Below are 19,207 nucleotides of genomic sequence, written 5' to 3'. Positions count from 1 at the left end.
ATTGTTTTTAGCTCGACGAAAGATGGAGAATACATCTACAGTGGTAGTGTGACACCTAGTGGTTACTCGTAGTTTTACACTTACTAAAGGTTTCTCCTGAAGCTCTGTGCACTTATATAACTGTCCAAGAAGAGAGGGCATTGTCTTCACCATGGTTTCAGCATTCTTCAACCAATTTCCAATGATTACATTTACCAAACATTTGCTGAATTCAATCACAGAGAATAAGTTAAATAAACATGTTTATTCTAATTCAACCTCTACAGCTATTCAAAGACAAACTTGGCATAATTATTATTCACACCTACAATAGAAACAGAACAAACTGGACTTTGCAGCCCATGATGCACTCAGTAGAGACAGAAGAGGATGGTATGAAATTGTTGCACTTTTTTTTGAAAGTTTTTCAGAAATCACCCTCCATATTGTTTCACCTAACATGTGTTTTCAGAACAGTGGAGATGAAGCAGAGGAATCCCCTGTAGACTATTGAGACACAGCCATATAGCGTATCCATTTGTGACATCATCTTCATGCAGAGTTCAGAGGTCAGGAGATAGAGGTCATGTGAGATGTTTCAGGTAGTTCCTCAGTATCTGGGGAATGTCCAAGCGGTCTATGGACGTCATTTTATTAACCACGGGGAGGTGTCTCCGAATCGCAAGCCGTGTCAGTGACATCAGAGTATTGGGACAAACTGGAAATAAAACACAGGGGAGGTTCTAGTTAATTCAATGAAATACGAGAATGTCTCCAATGTTCTCATCATTAACAACCATCAATCAATTAGAGTTACAAAACAGACTGAATATGTGACAGTACAATATGTAACAAATGTATAACTTATGTGCAACAAATGTAACGAATGTATAATAACTCTTTAACAAATATGAAACAACTGTTTCACAAATATGATACAAAAGTAAAACAAGTGTGTGTGATGTTCTCACCTCTCTCCTTGAGCAGCAGAGCCACCGCCTCGTTCTGCTTGGTGGTCTTGTCAATAATCAGCGTGGGCAGATACACGTCTGCCCCAAAGTCTATGAGCAGCTGTATGTATTCCACTCCACAGCCATACCTGAGACACATCTCCAGCACCGTCTTGGGCTGCTTGATCCTGGCCAGCATCTTCTCTGACTTACAGTTATAGTCAGGATTAGCCCCGTGGAGCAGCAGCAGCTTGAAACAGTCCAGGTGTCCATATACAGCGGATATGTACAGGGGTCCCCTGCAGGCTGTGGCGTTGGAGGCCCACTCAGGGACTTTGGGCCAGACGTCGACCTCGGCTCCAAACTGAAGCAGCTCCCTGAGGACCTCCACGTCTCCTTCGCGGGCGGCGGTCAGCACCGGGGAACAGTTGTTGTACGGGCTGCCGTTGGGGTCGGCTCCAGCCTTCAGTAAGACCACAACACAGTCCAGGTGTTTACCACTGACCGCTGTAAACAGAGGGGTCTGGGCCTTCACATCTAGACTGTCCACCTGCAAAACCAATCAATCACCAAACAATAATGAATCAATAGGTTAAATCACATTTATTTCTAAAGCCATTTTTCCATCAGCAGCTGTCACAACAGGCTTTTACAGTAACATAGAGTAAATGACTGTTGTTTGAATCAACCTTAACTCTAAAAGTGCAGACTAAATTAAACCAGGATTTTTTAGTCCATGTCAGGAGTAGGCGTCGGGGTACGAGAAGCTAGTCCAAAGTACTCTATCGCCATATCTCACCTCCGCTCCGTGCTCCAGCAGGAGTTCCAGACACCTCAGGTGTCCGTGTGCTGCGGCAGTCCGTAGGGGGGTAACAGGGATCCCCCAGCCGCTTCTGCTGTTGATAGACTTTCTGTAGCTCTCCTGGGACAACAGCTCAGCTAACACCACCACGTCATCACTGCTCACTGCCTGGTTCAGAGCCTGGGGAACAGAGCAGTATTATACTTCCGCTTATACCTCCACCATACACACAGTGTTATTGGGCTGCACTGCTGGGTGGTATTCACTACACTCAAAACACAAAAAAACTGAAGCAGGGAGGTACTATCTGAACTTGTTCAATAAAATAAGCTTGTCATTTGTAAATGATGTCCTTATGAATACGACCCTGGTTAGATCACACCCATGTAGACTTGGAAGTCACACCCTCTGATGCTGTGCACGTCTACTGATGCTGTCTCAGTGATAGGTTGCTAAGTTACAAAGCACTGCAAGCTCATTGGCTGTACCTGGCCATGCTCATTGTCCTCCTCATCCTCTTCCTTGGGCTGAAGCAGAGAGAAGATCTTGGAGACGTCCATTAGACTCATCTTGAGAGGGTTGGTGGCTGTGTTGATACTGTCTAGGACCATACTGTTACTATAGCTGTAACAGTTACAACTCCCCCATCTATTTCACTTTATATATTCACTTTATATATTATCTACCTCACTTGCTTTGGCAATGTTAACACATGTTTCCCATGCCAATAAAGCCCTTGAATTGAATTGAATTGAGAAGAGAGAGAGAGGAGAGAGAAGGGGGGATACAATTCAGTTAATGAATAACCTTTATAGATCCTTGGAGAGAACATTGGAATCAGACAAAGACAGGGAGAATACAAACACACAGGCATAGCTAAACTGTTTGGGTTTGTACCAACCAGGACTAATCTGTGCTTCAGGACAGTAATAGATAGAGACGGAATAAATAGAGACAGGGAATATATAGAGACAGGAATAGATTGAGACAGGGAATAGATAGTGAATAGATATAGACAGAGACCAGAATGGATAGAGACAAGGAATAGATAGAGACAGGGAATAGATAAAAGACAGGAATAGATAGAGACAGGGATAGATAGAGACAGGGAATAGATAGAGACAGTGAATAAATAGAGACAGGAATAGATAGAGACAAGGAATAGATAGAAACAGGGAACAGATAAAATACAGGGAATATATAATAGAAAGTAATACATAGAGACAGGGAATAGATAGAGACAGTGAATAAATAGAGACAGGGATAGATAGAGACAGGGAATAGATAGAGACAGGGGTAGATAGAGACAGGGAATAGATAGAGACAGGGAATATATAATAGAAAGTAATACATAGAGACAGGGAATAGATAGAGACAGTGAATAAATAGAGACAGGAATAGATAGAGACAGGAATAGATAGAGTCAGGGAGTAGATAGAGACAGGGAATAAATAGAGACAGGAATAGATAGAGACAGGGAATAGATAGAGACAGGAATAGATAGAGACAAGGAATAGATAGATACAGGGAATAGATAGAGTCAGGGAATAGATAGAGACGGGAATAGATAGAGACAGGAATAGATAGAGACAGGGAATAGATAGAGACAGGAATAGATAGAGACAGGGAATAGATAGAGACAGGGAATAGATAGAGACAGGGATTAGATAAGAGACAGGAATAGATAGAGACAGGGAATAAATAGAGACATGGAATAGATAGAGACAGGAATAGATAGAGACAGGGAATAGATAGAGTAAGGGAATAGATAGAGACAGGGAATAGATAGAGACAGGGAATAGATAGAGTCAGGGAATAGATAGAGACAGGAATAGATAGAGACAGGGAATATATATAGATAGGGAATAGATAGAGACAGGGAATAAATAGAGACCGGAATAGATAGAGACAGGGAATAAATAGAGACAGGGAATAGATATAGATAGGGAATAGATAGAGACAGGGAATAAATAGAGACTGGAATAGATAGAGACAGGGAATAAATAGAGTGTCACGCCTTGGTCATTGTATTTTGTGTTTTCGGTTTATATGTTGTGGTTCGTATTGGGGTTTTTGTATTATTGGGATTACGGCTGAGTAGGGGTGTTGCATAGGCTTGGCTGCCTGAGGCGGTTCTCAATCAGAGTCAGGTGATTCTCGTTGTCTCTGATTGGGAACCGTATTTAGGTAGCCTGGGTTTCGCTGTGTATTTCGTGGGTGATTGTTCCTGTCTCTGTGTAGTTTCACCAGATAGGCTGTAATTAGGTTTCACGTTCCGTTTGTTGTTTTTGTATATGTATAGTTATTTCATGTGTCACTTTGTTCATTAAAGTCATGAGTAACCACCATGCTGCATTTCGGTCCGACTCTCTTTCTACAAACGAAGAACGACGTTACATAGAGACCGGAATAGATAGAGACAGGGAATAAATAGAGACCGGAATAGATAGAGACAGGGAATAGATACAGTCAGGGAATAGATAGAGACAGGGATAGATAGAGACATGGATTAGATAAGAGACAGGAATAGATAGAGACAGGGAATAAATAGAGACAGGGAAGAGATAGAGACAGGGATTAGATAGAGACAGGGAATAGATAGAGACAGGGAATAGATAGAGACAGGAATAGATAGAGACAGGGAATAAATAGAGACAGGGATTAGATAGAGACAGGGACAGATAGAGACAGGGAATATATAGAGACGGAATAGATAGAGACAGGGACAGATAGAGACAGGGAATATATAGAGACAGGGAATAGATAGAGACAGGGACAGATAGAAACAGGGAATATATAGAGACAGGGAATAGATAGAGACAGGGACAGATAGAGACAGGGAATATATAGAGACAGGGAATAGATAGAGACAGGGACAGATAGAGACAGGGAATATATAGAGACAGGGAATAGATAGAGACAGGGACAGATAGAGACAGGGAATATATAGAGACAGGGAATAGATAGAGACAGGGACAGATAGAGACAGGGAATAGATAGAGACAGGGACAGATAGAGACAGGGAATAGATAGAGACAGGGAATAGATAGAGACAGGGACAGATAGAGACAGGGAATAGATAGAGACAGAAATAGATAAGCCACTTAAGTGCTGGGAATGTTTGTGTTACATGCATCTCTCACACACACTACATAGAGACCAGTTCACAGAATAATATATACAATTCAGTTCATTTACTATCAGACATCTGTAAATGTGTTATTGGAAGCCAAGTAGGATGAGCACTTCTTGGTATAGACATTACTATGCAAGAGTTAAATTAGTAAACTCCACATCCTCGCCATATGGGTTTGCACAACTTTGCAGAGAGGGCATAATGGGGAACTGAAAATGAAATATTTCTAGGTATGATCATGGAAAATACGATCAAAAAGCAACAGATTTGGGGATTGTTAAAAACGTCCAACCCAGAATCCCATTCCCCATGTAACTCCTGCTATAGCTACCATGATCCAAAGGCCCAGAGCCAAACAGCAAATGGTGGTTAACAATGCTTTCCACTTACCTCACCTACAGGGTCACCAACCAGGGATTTTTCTGCCAACAATGTTAATCAGGACGTTGGTAGTAAACACTTACCACTCTCTTATAACTCCATGGTCCGTTGGTCACGTGAAGGAAGAGGAGACTCCAAGAGGAATGTGTTGCTGTATCCACACAGGGACTGGGGTCTGAGAGCTGTGTGTGTGTGTGCATGTATGTGTGGGCACACGGGTGTGCATATGTGTTGCTGTCTAACACAGCAGAGCAGAGAGGGGGTCTGGCTGGCTGGGTGCTGCTTGGGGGCTATTTTTAGTCCCACAGATGGACCTATCTAAACTTCCATTCTTGGAGAACTGTGGGGGGTTATAATTAGATGGGTGATAGACTAGTGACACTGACACTCAGGCTGTGAGTTTGGTTGGTGGGCAGGGGCCTTGGTACTCCCTGGTGTTTCACTGTGTCCTAAGTAAAGATCACATGATAAGGCAGCACTTCTAGTTCTGATGGTCAGTAGTAGAAATACACAACTAGACTACTCTACCAGCAAACATGTCATTCAATGATGTGTGACCTGAAATCAGATAGGCTTACTTCAGTCCATTTTAATTTTAGCTTGCCATAATCACCAAAAGTAACTTTAACCCTTTAGGGTTTTTTTTTAAATAGTGTATGTGTGTAGTGAAATCCTTTAAGATAAATGATTTGTGCTGTATTGTGTCTATGTGTAACAGGCCTGTCATCACCTCCATTTCTTTAGTTTGCACTGTGACTGGCATCCATCTTATAGTCTGTGCGCAGCTGTCTGACTGTCAGAGGCTGTTGTAGACTATCAGCTGTTCACACAGCCCTGCCCTGCCTGCAGAACCATGATCAAGAAGACCTCTGCATTTGTAGAAGTATGGTGGTCATGGTCATCTTACATTCCTTTCCAAGATGATCTGCACATTCCAGGCATTTTGGGAAGTGAAGTCTGTTTCCGCCTCTCAAAAACACAGGGAAGGGAAATTATTTGATGTAACCATTGTTTGCTTATAGCTTAGATTACTTTGTCCTTATAACTAAACTGAAAATGCAGCCAATTTCTGAAAGTAGGCCTGCTTTTGTAGTTTAATTATGCCTGCCTATAACATACATGCAGGTAATAAAGTATACTATGATATAATATCATAAAGCATCACGATTTACATAAAATGTTGTCACATAAAAATATATAAGCAGGCAGATAACAAGGTTAGCCAAAAGTATTTCTAAATATGAACTTTTTCTTTTTCGGGCCCTCTTCATCTACCCCCCTCCAGTACGCTAGGTGGCGGTAAATACTCATTGTTAGCAGCACTGCGCTTGCAAGAAGAAAATATTTGCCCTGTTGTAGTTTTGGGTGTGTAACTCGCTATCTAACGCGTTTTAAATTGTATATAATAGCTAGCTAATTCATCACAAAGTTTGGGGATACATAATTGCGCCAACAACGTTAGGTTTTTAATGTGACGTGTACGTTGTAGTTGTTTGCACTTTACTGTATTCGTTGAGGCTCGACGTTATGGTCTGCTGGCAGCGGTAAAGCTAGCTAGTTTAGGTAGCATCAATCAAACTTTCGTCAACTCCTCTCGTTACGTGATTCAGTTGTCCGTCAGTTGATCAGAAAATCACGAAAATAATATCACATAGTGGCCACAGTGTTTGATATTAGGTCGGTTTGTTCAACCTTTGAAAATCGAAGTTACGTTGGCAACATCATAAACAAATGCGTCGCCATGTTGGCGGAAGTTGTGTTCCCTAGACATTGAAGTGGCGTTTCTGGCGGCGTGAAAATAGCTTTTTCTTGGCCCGAGGTATGGAGGAGAACGAGGCACTGGAGATCTACTGCAGGAGAATGATAACACAGGTCAACAATCAACTAAACCCAGAAACTGCAGGGGAGAGGGGGTGGAGAGAGAGGCAGGAGGAGAGGGGGGAAGAGGGGGAGAGAACAGCTCTCCGAGTGAGGGGGAGGAAGAGGTTGCAGAGTGAGGTGTGGAGGAGGATGATCATACAAATACACAGAAAACAGAACACAGAAACTATAGCAGCGAGTGAGAGGCAGAAGGAAAAGACTGTGAGGAGACAGAGGGAGTGTGAGGACCTTGCAGGAGAGCCTGTCCCTATACAGCTCATTTCTGCCCTGAAGATGAAGACTTTCACAGAGGAGATGAGACAGGTGAGACAGACACTATCTGGGCATAGTAATTGCCTATCAATTCTGGTGGGTCTACCCTGGTTTAGTCTCATTGTATCTCAGCCGTATCTCTCTATGTGTGTGTGTGAATTAACAGGCCATGGACACAGAGCTGCATGACCCATCAGTGTGTGGAGTGTGTGTGCAGCAGCAGGCAGCTTTGTCCCTAAACACCTTCATCAGGAGGAAGACTACTCAACTAGACACTAACATACTGGAGGATAAACTACACACACACCTCTATAACAGGGTACAACACACACACACACACACACACCTCTACAACAGGGTACAACACACCACTACAACGGGGTACAGTACACCTCTACAACAGGGTACAGTACACCTCTACAACAGGGTACAACACACCTCTACAACAGGGTACAACACACCTCTACAACAGGGTACAACACACCTCTACAACAGGGTACAACACACCTCTACAACAGGGTACAGTACACCTCTACAACAGGGTACAACACACCTCTACAACAGGGTACAACACACCTCTACAACAGAGTACAACACACCTCTACAACAGGGTACAACACACCTCTACAACAGGGTACAATACACCTCTACAGCAGGGTACAACACAACACACCTCTACAACAGGGTACAACACACCTCTACAACAGGATACAACACACCCCTACAACAGGATACAACACACCCCTACAACAGGGTACAAGACAACACACCCCTACAACAGGATACAACACACCCCTACAACAGGATACAACACACCTCTACAACAGGGTACAACACACCTCTGCAACAGGGTACAGTACAACACACCTCTACAGCAGGGTACAACACACCTCTACAACAGGGTACAACACACCTCTACAACAGGGTACAACACACCTCTACAAAAGGGTACAACACAGGAAGACGGACTGCACATAGAGTACAGGATATTCAATTGTGGTGTTCCTTTCTGCTTCTGTCTTGTCAATACATTCCCTGCTTTGGTATGTTATTATTTTAGGTTTCTGTGCCAAAATGGCCGTCTAAACTACCAATTGTCCCAGAAAAAAAATGTGGTGTGTAGTGGGTGAAGTAACCTGTGTTCTCATGTGTTGTAGGACGCTGTGTGTCTGTTGGGAGAGTTGCTAAGGGGCCTCCCCAAGCCCTCTGACGCCCCCAGTGGGATTTGGGAACAACTGCAGGCCAGAGGAAGACAGCAACTTGGGGTTACCTTGGAGACAGAACAGGAATCTGGATGTACCCAGACAAGAGAACGTCAATCTGGGGTTACCCTGACGACAGTACAAGAACTGAGCTAAGTGCACCCTCATGCTGGCCATGTGACTGAGCATAGCAGAAATGGCACCCTTTTCCCTATGTAGTGAACGAGTTTTGCGTCGAGACAGCCCTATGTGGAAGTGGATTGCAGCCTGTGATTTTCACTGAGTGTCACTGAGTGTCATTGATCATGTGTATTATGAGATGCATCTTATAAAAGAAAATACAATTCCAACTGCAGTACAAAATACATTTTATTTTTGTATTCTCTGGATAAGAGCGTCTGCTAAATGACTTAAATGTAATGTATTCAAGTTTCACATACAACACTGTTAAAATCAAATGAGCATTGTGGTTTTCTCAGTCCTTTGACCGTCCATTATGCCTTCAGTAAACATTAGAACAACTTCCTGGGTTATACAGTCCAATATCACAAACAGTTACAACACAGTCATTATAGTTCAGCCATGGAGAGTGTTCATGCAATGTACACATGTTAAATACAGAGGAACAAGTAAATACAGTACGTTTCACATTTAACGCCAGAACCAATCACAACATGGGTACAGCTACAGTATAGTATTGTGTATTATTGCATATAACATGTTAAATACAGAGGAACAAGTAAATGCAGTACGTTTCACATTTCTAATGTTCGAGCCAATAGCAACATTAGCTGAAGAACGCTCAACTCCGTTCGCTTATATCGAGGCAGAGTTGAGTTTTGATAACTGGTTGCATGATGTGCGAGCAACAACATTGAGTCACCATCAGTTGATACTTGTTAAAAAGTCAATTCTGAAAACGCCTACCTGCCCCTATATTTGTCCTGTACAACCTGTATAACCGCAGTGCCAAAATTCATACTTTGAATAAAAACTTTTAGCGAATACAGACCTCGACTTTTTCCTAATTTATGTTGCTTGTAAACTGGCTGTTTATTATCTATGCATAGTCACTTTACCCCTACCTACATGTACAAATGACCTCAACTAACCTGTACCCCAGCACATTGACTCGGTACATTGAAAATTCTAGCCCTTCAGCTGCTGCCATAGAAGTGCCCATCCATGAAGGCTCAAGGTCATTGGCCACAGATAAAATGACTTCAAATCACGTTATATGTACAGTAGCTTTGATTGGACTGATCATGTCAACATCATACTTTCACAATTTTAGCTAGCAAGCTAGACAAGCAGTCATCATCATGAATCAAGATGACAATCTACTGGCAAATCCAATTTAATCCTTGTCATAGGAAGAGAAATAATGAAGAGAAATTATAGATAAAACGTATCGGTGCTCATCGGCCATTGGACATTAACATTAAGTTGGAAATCGCAAATTCAACGAGTGGTTTGGAAGGAATCAGTGGCTGTGTGGACAAGGCTCTCCTGGCCTCTTATAGCCTGCACTTGGGTAAGATGTAAGTATCTCATGTGCCTCACCCTAATAATTTACCCCTCTTAATTTCGCCTACTGTTCTGTATGTAGCCTATAAACTGTTTTGGAGAAATGTAAAAATCAAATATTTTAGGTGCTTTCATTGTCTGCTTCTATGCCTCCTTTATTCATCCTACTGTTCTGACTTGGTGTGCAGGGAGAACACTATAAGAACGGCCCATCTTCTGAATTATGTTGATGTACATTTCAAAAGTGCTAAACAAATAGTTATATTGACTGACATTACGTCTGTCCTAGCTCGCTCATTGTCTTAATCGAAATTGCTGATTGCCTCTTATCCGCATGTTGTTCCCTCATGCCATAGTTTGTACATCTCAATTGTCAGTAGAAACCACATTTGTTTAAGCAAGTCAGCCATATCAGCTATGTTTTTAAAAGGCAGTAAATGAGGCTGAATGAACTGTTTCGCTGCCAGACAAGGCTCTGCTGATAGCCAGGCGTAGCAGTGGTAAGATGTTGGGACTGCTGTTGTGTTTATGGTCACCATTATAGTGCAGTTCATGTATTGTTTAGTGTTGTGTTGTGTATTGGCTTTTCTGGCATGCATTCCACTTGTTTTTTTTGCCCCACCAAGATTTACATGCTAAAATCACCATTGGAAACCTGGCACCATCCCTATGGTGAATCATGGTGGTGGCAGTATCATGCTGTGGGGATGTTTTTCAGCAGCAGGGACTGGGAGACTAGTCAGGATCAAGGAAAAGATTAATAGAGCAAAGTACAGAGAGATCTTTGATAAAAACCTGCTCCAGAGCGCTCAGGACCTCAGACTGGGACGAAGGTTCACCTTCCAATAGAACAACGACCCTAAGCACACAGCCAAGACAATGCGGGATTGGCTTCAGGACAATTGCTCTGCCAAAACCCGGACTGAAAATAGCTGCAGCGACATTCCCCATCCAACCTGACAGAGCTTGAGAGGATCTGCAGAGAAGATTGGGAGAAACTCCCCAAATACAGGTGTTCCAAGCTTGTAGCGTCATACCCAAGAAGAATAGAGGCTGTAATCGCTGCCAAAGGTGCTTCAAAAAAATACTGAGTAAATGGTCTGAAAAACTGAAATATCACATTTACATATTTTCTTTAAAATTATCAAACATTTTTCAAAAATTTTTTTGCTTTGTCATTATGGGATATTTTGTATAGGTTGATGAGGGGGAAAAACAATTGAATCAATTTTAGAATGAGGCTATAATTTAACAAAATCTGGAAAAAGTCAAGGGGTCTGAATACTTTATGAATGCACTGTAAGTTTAACAATTACATTTTAATACTCAAGCACTGATTTAAAAAGAAAACACATAGGATAATGAAGATGATACTAAAGGTAGGTTCCATGGCATGGAGAATGTTATGTATTACTGAATTCCAGCGATTTAAATGTATCAAAATGAGGTGGTCGTAGGAGAGTGTGTGTACTCTTGTCAGGCTTCATCTTGGGTTTCTTGTGGGAGAGACTCTTGGCGGTACACAATGGACAGATAGGAGCGTTATGATGGAACTGTTGGTGGCATGGCAGACAGGAATAGGATACATTTACATTTTTGTAACTTAGCAGACGCTCTGCAATAAGTGCATTCATTTGAAGATAGCTAGTTGAGGCAACTACTTCAGTCTTAGGTATACTTTTCCTGAATAAAGTAGTTATCAGCAAAGTCAGTGTCGTAGGAAAATACACGTGCGGGTTATATATTTTTTACAAATGTAATGGAGTAATGTGACATATAAGCGAAAAAAAGTGTAGTTTAAAGTATCGTTATTTTTTCGATCCTTTTCATGATCTAATCCCACTCCAGTACGGTAGGTGGCGGTAGGGAATCACTGACAGCGCTGAACTCGCTAGAAATAAATGGTTCTGTTGTGGTTATTCGTGTGTAAACAATTGAGTTGCTAGCAGTCTTTATAATCTCTTAGCTGGCTAATTATTCACACAGTTTGTAGATACACAATTGGAACAACATTTTTATTTCTTGCACGTTTAAGGTTAGATTTGTATTTGCACGTCGTAGTTTTTTTTGCACTTTACTACAACGACATTCGTTTCGGCTTGCTAGCTTTTTGTTCTGCAGCAGTACGGCTTTGAAGCCGGTTTAGCTACTATAGATAGTTAACGTGACCCGTGACCCGATTCTCGTCATCTCTTCTGATTACGTGATTGTTGTCCGTCAATAGATCAGAAAATCCTGAAAATATTATATCATAGTGGCCACTTTTCTTTGATATTAGTTCGGTTTGGTCAACCTTTGAAAACTTACGTTAGCCGTTCTTGTCGGCTTCACAGTCAGCGGTCGCCGGTACGATTCATTTGGTTTATTCGTTTTGTTTACTTCTAGCTAGCTATCTATCATCAATTCGTAATGCATTCGTGATAGCGTATAGTTTGGTTAAAGGCAGCATAATTCGCAATCCCGTTTATTTCCGTCGTCACGTTTGAATCAATCTGAATTTGGTATTGTTTTTTGTTAACAGGTTTTGAGCCCATTATGGACCTTCACAAGATAATCCACGATACCCTGCAGGAGTTCATTCAGACATGCATTCCCGAAGCAGACCTGAGTTCTCTGGATGATGTGTTGCTTCCCTACATCACTGGAGTCCTGGAGGATCTGGGATCTCGGGAGAGCGTGGAGGAGAACTTTGACGTGGAGGTCTTTGTAGAAATGCTGGAGGCCTACATTCCTGGCTTTGCTGAAATTGACAGTGTTAACGTTTGTGATATGATGTTCAGCCTGGCTTCAAAACTAGCCACAGCCCGGAGTTCAGAAAATAGTGTGCCAAAGGCTAGAATGGAGGTCCCACTGACAGTCAGCGCTACCTCCACTGGGCCTCCTGTGAGGGAGATGCACTGCCTTACTACACAGACTGAGGGGGCCACCGCCAAGGTGCCATTCCCTGAGTGGGAGGCCCAGGAGCCACTCCTTCTGGAGATGTTCCCCAAGTGCAGACTATCAGAGGCCAGGAGTGCGTTGTCCATTGCTAAAGGTGACATGGAGGAGGCTGTCCGCCTCATCATCGAAGGAGACATCCAGCTCAGCCACACACCTCTAAACGTAAACCATGGGAAGATGGGTTCCCCTCAGGCAGAGCAGAAGATGAAAGAGAGCATCCTGGAGAAGTACATGCTAGTGGACAGAGAGGAGGATAAGAAAACACACAGGCCTGTTGCACCTAAAGATGCCCCTAAGAAACTGGTGCGTTACCACAGCAACCAGGTGGTGACCACAAAAGGGGAGCGGTACCAACTGGTGAAGAAAGAGGAGACGGAGGAGGTGAAGAAAACTTACATCAGCATCAAACCCGCACGCAAATCCAGATTCCATTGATGACTGACTGGCACTCTTCTGGAACACCAGCCATTGACTTGGTTGTTTTACATCCTTTCTGAATGCCTTGGTTTTTTTGTTTTCCTGGTTATGGAAAATGTTTGTTTTTGGTATGTGTAAGTGTCTGATTTGAAAAGTGTGTGGCCATCGTCTTGCTTCGAATATAATTTCTCCTTTGCAGTGATTCTCTGGCATCATTGTTTTGTTCTCTAGGTGGGTCATGATGTGCTCTTGTGGTGGGCTGGCTTGAACAACTGCTACATTTGATTCTCTTATTATGTCCAAACTGTGTAATGTTTTTTTTCCATTTCAGCAGGTCTGACATGGTACAGATTTTTTGGGGTCAGATATAATTGTTATTGGTATTTTTCCTGGCAGGGGGACTTAGTGATTTGGGGCCTGTTTCAAAACACTATTTTCAGTACTCTATCGCAATACCTTACTCCTCATATAAGGGTAAGTTTAGTCCATTCAGCCTGTGTACCCATTTTTTTAATAAAATAAAAAATATTTATATATTTTTTTTTTTTACTAAAATAAGTTATCGGCAACCTCATAAACATGCGGCGCCATGTTGGAGGAAGTTGTTCCTTAGACTGGAAGTGGTATTTCCCGCAGCATGAAAAGGGCCTTTTTTTTACTAGCAAGGCACTGGAGATTTACTTCTGGAGAATGATAACCAAGGTCAACAATAAGCTGGACCCAGAAACTGCAGGAGAGAGGGGGTGGAGAGAGAGGCAGGAGGAGAGGGGGGAAGAGCAGTCCTCCGAGGGAGGGGGAGGCAGGGGTTGCAGAGTGAGACGTGGAGGAGGATGGTCATACAAGTACACAGAGAACAACCAAGAAAGGAGAGGGGAAGCACCCAACCCTAAAGGACAGAGAGAGAGACAGGAGCAAGGGCTGCAGAGGCAGTGAGAGTCTGTGGACCTTGCAAGAGCAAGGAAAGGACCAACCCTGCTGCCCAGACTGGGACCCAGTTGGTCCCCCTACAGCTCATCTCTTGCCCTGCTGCCCAGACTGGGACCCAGCTGGTCCCCCTACAGCTCATCTCTTGCCCTGCTGCTCAGACTGGGACCCAGCTGGTCCCCCTACAGCTCATCTGTTGCCCTGCTGCCCAGACTGGGACCCAGCTGGTCCCCCTACAGCTCATCTCTTCCCTGAAGCTCCAGACTGGGACCCAGCTGGTCTCCCTATAGCTCATCTCTGCCCTGCTGCCCAGACTGGGACCCAGCTGGTCCCCCTACAACTCATATCTGCCCTGCTGCCCAGACTGGGACCCAGCTGGTCCCCCTACAGCTCATCTCTTCCCTGAAGCTCCAGACTGGGTCCCAGCTGGTCTCCCTACAGCTCATCTCTGCCCTGCTGCCCAGACTGGGACCCAGCTGGTCCCCCTACAGCTCATATCTGCCCTGCTGCCCAGACTGGGACCCAGCTGGTCCCCCTACAGCTCATCTCTGCCCTGCTGCCCAGACTGGGACCCAGCTGGTCCCCCTACAGCTCATATCTGCCCTGCTGCCCAGACTGGGACCCAGCTGGTCCCCCTACAGCTCATATCTGCCCTGCTGCCCAGACTGGGACCCAGCTGGTCCCCCTACAGCTCATCTCTGCCCTGCTGCCCAGACTGGGACCCAGCTGGTCCCCCTACAGCTCATCTCTGCCCTGCTGCCCAGACTGGGACCCAGCTGGTCCCCCTACAGCTCATCTCTGCCCTGCTGCCCAGACTGGGACCCAGCTGGTCCCCCTACAGCTCATATCTGCCCTGCTGCCCAGACTGGGACCTAGCTTCTCCCCCTACAGCTCATATCTGCCCTGCTGCCCAGACTGGGACCTAGCTGGTCCCCCTACAGCTCATCTCTTCCCTGAAGCTCCAGACTGGGACCCAGCTGGTCCCCCTACAGCTCATCTCTTCCCTGAAGCTCCAGACTGGGACCCAGCTGGTTCCCCTACAGCTCATCTCTTCCCTGAAGCTCCAGACTGGGACCCAGCTGGTTCCCCTACAGCTCATCTCTTCCCTGAAGCTCCAGACTGGGACCCAGCTGGTCCCCCTACAGCTCATCTCTTCCCTGAAGCTCCAGACTGGGACCCAGCTGGTTCCCCTACAGCTCATCTCTTCCCTGAAGCTCCAGACTGGGACCCAGCTGGTTCCCCTACAGCTCATCTCTGCCCTGAAGCTCCAGACTGGGACCCAGCTGGTTCCCCTACAGCTCATCTCTTCCCTGAAGCTCCAGACTGGGACCCAGCTGGTCCCCCTACAGCTCATCTCTTCCCTGAAGCTCCAGACTGGGACCCAGCTGGTTCCCCTACAGCTCATCTCTTCCCTGAAGCTCCAGACTGGGACCCAGCTGGTTCCCCTACAGCTCATCTGTTGCCCTGCTGCCCAGACTGGGACCCAGCTGGTCCCCCTACAGCTCATCTCTTCCCTGAAGCTCCAGACTGGGACCCAGCTGGTTCCCCTACAGCTCATCTCTGCCCTGAAGCTCCAGACATTCACAGAGGAGATGAGATGGGTAAAATAATATTTCTCTTCACATAACTGTCTGTATCTTTTGAGCTGCATGTCCCTTCTGGCTGTGCCATTTACTGACACACGTGTGTGTGTGTGTGTGTGTGTGTGTGTGTGTGTGTGTGTGTGTGTGTGTGTGTGTGTGTGTGTGTGTGTGTGTGTGTGTGTGTGTGTGTGTGTGTGTGTGTGTGTGTGTGTGTGTGTGTGTGTGAATTAACAGGCCATGGACACGGAGCTGCATGACCCATGAGTGTGTGTGCAGCAGCAGGCAGCTTTGTCCCTAAACACCTTCATCAGGATGTAACAGGGTACAACACTCACACACCTCTGTAACAGGGTACAACACACACACACCTCTGTAACAGGGTACATCACACACACACACCTCTGTAACAGGGTACAACACACACACACCTCTGTAACAGGGTACATCACACACACACACCTCTGTAACAGGGTACAACACACACATACCTCTGTAACAGGGTACAACACACACATACCTCTGTAACAGGGTACAACACACACACCTCCGTAACGGTACAACACACACACACCTCTGCAGCAGGGTACAACACACCTCTACAACAGGGTACAACACAACACACATCTCTGCAGCAGGGTACAACACAACACACACCTCTACAACAGGGTACAACACACCTCTACAGCAGGGTACAACACAACACACACCTCTACAGCAGGGTACAACACAACACACACCTCTACAGCAGGGTACTACACAACACACCTCTACAACAGGGTACAACACAACACACACCTCTACAACAGGTACAACACAACACACCTCTACAACAGGGTACAACACACACCTCTACAACAGGGTACAACACACCTCTACAACAGGGTACAACACAACACACCTCTACAACAGGGTACAACAGGGTACACCACAACACACACCTCTACAACAGGTACAACACAACACACACCTCTGCAGCAGGGTACAACACAACACACACCTCTACAACAGGGTACAACACACACCTCTACAACAGGGTACAACACACCTCTACAACAGGGTACAACACAACACACCTCTACAACAGGGTACAACACACCTCTACAACAGGGTACAACAGGGTACACCACAACACACACCTGGACAACAGGCTACAACAGGGTACAACAGGGTACACCACAACACACACCTCTACAACAGGGTACACCACAACACACACCTCTACAACAGGGTACAACACACCTCTACAACAGGGTACAACACAACACACACCTCTGCAGCAGGGTACAACACACCTCTGCAGCAGGGTACTACACAACACACCTCTACAACAGGGTACAACACAACACACCTCTACAACAGGGTACAACACAACACACCTCTACAACAGGGTACAACACAACACACCTCTACAACAGGGTACAACACACCTCTACAACAGGGTACACCACAACACACACCTCTACAACAGGGTACACCACAACACACACCTCTACAACAGGGTACAACACACCTCTACAACAGGGTACAACACACCTCTACAACAGGGTGAAACACACCTCTACAACAGGGTACAACACACCTCTACAACAGGGTACAACAGGGTACACCACAACACACACCTCTACAACAGGGTACACCACAACACACACCTCTACAACAGGGTACAACACACCTCTACAACAGGGTACAACACACCTCAACAACAGGGTACAACACACCTCTGCAACAGGGTGAAACACACCTCTACAACAGGGTACAACACACCTCTGCAGCAGGGTACACCACAACACACATCTCTGCAGCAGGGTACACCACAACACACATCTCTGCAGCAGGGTACAACACAACACACACCTCTACAACAGGGTACAACACACCTCTACAGCAGGGTACAACACAACACACCTCTACAACAGGGTACAACACACCTCTGCAGCAGGGTACACCACAACACACACCTCTACAGCAGGGTACTACACAACACACCTCTACAACAGGGTACTACACAACACACACCTCTACAACAGGGTACAACACAACACACCTCTACAACAGGGTACAACAGGGTACACCACAACACACACCTCTACAACAGGTACAACACAACACACACCTCTGCAGCAGGGTACAACACAACACACCTCTACAACAGGGTACAACACACACCTCTACAACAGGGTACAACACACCTCTACAACAGGGTACAACACAACACACCTCTACAACAGGGTACAACACACCTCTACAACAGGGTACAACAGGGTACACCACAACACACACCTCTACAACAGGGTACAACACACCTCTGCAACAGGGTACAACACACCTCTGCAACAGGGTACAACACACCTCTGCAACAGGGTACAACACACCTCTACAACAGGGTACAACACACCTCTACAAAAGGGTACAACACACCTCTACAACAGGGTACAACACACCTCTACAACAGGGTGAAACAGGGTACAACACACCTCTACAACAGGGTACAACACACCTCTACAACAGGGTGAAACAGGGTACAACACACACAGTACTTTAGACTGCTCACTATCTGTGTTCTTTGCTGTTGAGGTCCTATAGCTGCTGCCATGTTATTATAGTCACTTTCTGTCCTTATGTTCCTGTACACTTAAAAGGCCCTCTGAATGGCAAACAGTCCCGAGAACAGAATATTAATCAGTGTTCTCATGTGTTGTAGGACGCAGTGGGAGAATCTCAATTGCATACTTCTCTAACCCCATTGGAGGAGGTCAGAGAGGTGGTGCCTGTAGCTTTCTCATCCAATGGGGTTTGAGGAGACAGGGAAAGAGGACACCAGGAGAATGCAAATGAGGTTTTCCCAGTATGTTTGTTGGGTGAGTTGCTAAGGGGCCTCCCCAAGCCCTCTGACTCCCCCAGCAGGATCTGGGAACAACTGCAGCCCAGAGGAAGACATAGCAACTTGGGGTTACCTTGGAGACAGAACAGGAATCTGGATGTACTCTGCCAACGCAATGTCAATGAAGGGGTTACCTTGAAGGCCCAGAATGTTAGCCTGACAGCAGTACAAGAACTGAGCTTAAGGTACCTTCGTACTGGCACTATCACCGTGTGGACATATCTGAAATATTTCCTACGTACTGCACGACTTCTGATCAGAGCCCTGTGTGACACAGCCTCTGACTTTCATTGCGTGTCATTGATCATGTGTATTATGAGATTCATCATATAAAAGAAAATACAATTCCAAC

General features: G+C 45.1%; 2 protein-coding genes across 2 annotated transcripts; one reads left to right on the top strand and one right to left on the bottom strand.

Moving 5' to 3' along the window:
* Window positions 1-229: 229 nt before the first annotated feature.
* On the bottom strand, window positions 230-5,479 carry asb12b (ankyrin repeat and SOCS box-containing 12b). The gene is made up of 5 exons (XM_035759055.2): window positions 5,332-5,479; window positions 2,220-2,466; window positions 1,729-1,911; window positions 951-1,479; window positions 230-697 (listed from the first exon to the last, which is right to left on the bottom strand). The coding sequence occupies exons 2-5, from the start codon at window positions 2,340-2,342 to the stop codon at window positions 564-566; spliced, it is 969 nt and encodes a 322-aa protein (XP_035614948.1). The 5' UTR covers window positions 2,343-2,466; window positions 5,332-5,479; the 3' UTR covers window positions 230-563.
* A 6,537-nt stretch (window positions 5,480-12,016) lies between these two features.
* On the top strand, window positions 12,017-13,669 carry cuedc2 (CUE domain containing 2). Its single transcript, XM_035759057.2, has 2 exons — window positions 12,017-12,456; window positions 12,632-13,669. The coding sequence occupies exon 2, from the start codon at window positions 12,646-12,648 to the stop codon at window positions 13,483-13,485; it is 840 nt and encodes a 279-aa protein (XP_035614950.1). The 5' UTR covers window positions 12,017-12,456; window positions 12,632-12,645; the 3' UTR covers window positions 13,486-13,669.
* Window positions 13,670-19,207: the final 5,538 nt, after the last annotated feature.

Source organism: Oncorhynchus keta, chromosome 4 (assembly GCF_023373465.1).
Source record: "Oncorhynchus keta strain PuntledgeMale-10-30-2019 chromosome 4, Oket_V2, whole genome shotgun sequence".
Lineage (NCBI taxonomy): Eukaryota > Metazoa > Chordata > Actinopteri > Salmoniformes > Salmonidae > Oncorhynchus > Oncorhynchus keta.
The sequence above is the reverse complement of the archived record's forward strand: the minus strand, read 5'-3'. Positions and strand labels throughout refer to the sequence as shown.

Excerpts from the sequence above, each read along its gene's own strand:
- asb12b (XM_035759055.2), bottom strand. The coding sequence starts at position 2,342 with ATGGTCCTAGACAGTATCAACACAGCCACCAACCCTCTCAAGATGAGT. Across the intron at positions 1,912-2,219 it reads AGGACAATGAGCATGGCCAG|GCTCTGAACCAGGCAGTGAG; the intron begins GTACAGCCAATG and ends TCTGTTCCCCAG. Across the intron at positions 1,480-1,728 it reads TGCTGGAGCACGGAGCGGAG|GTGGACAGTCTAGATGTGAA; the intron begins GTGAGATATGGC and ends TTGGTTTTGCAG.
- cuedc2 (XM_035759057.2), top strand. The coding sequence starts at position 12,646 with ATGGACCTTCACAAGATAATCCACGATACCCTGCAGGAGTTCATTCAG.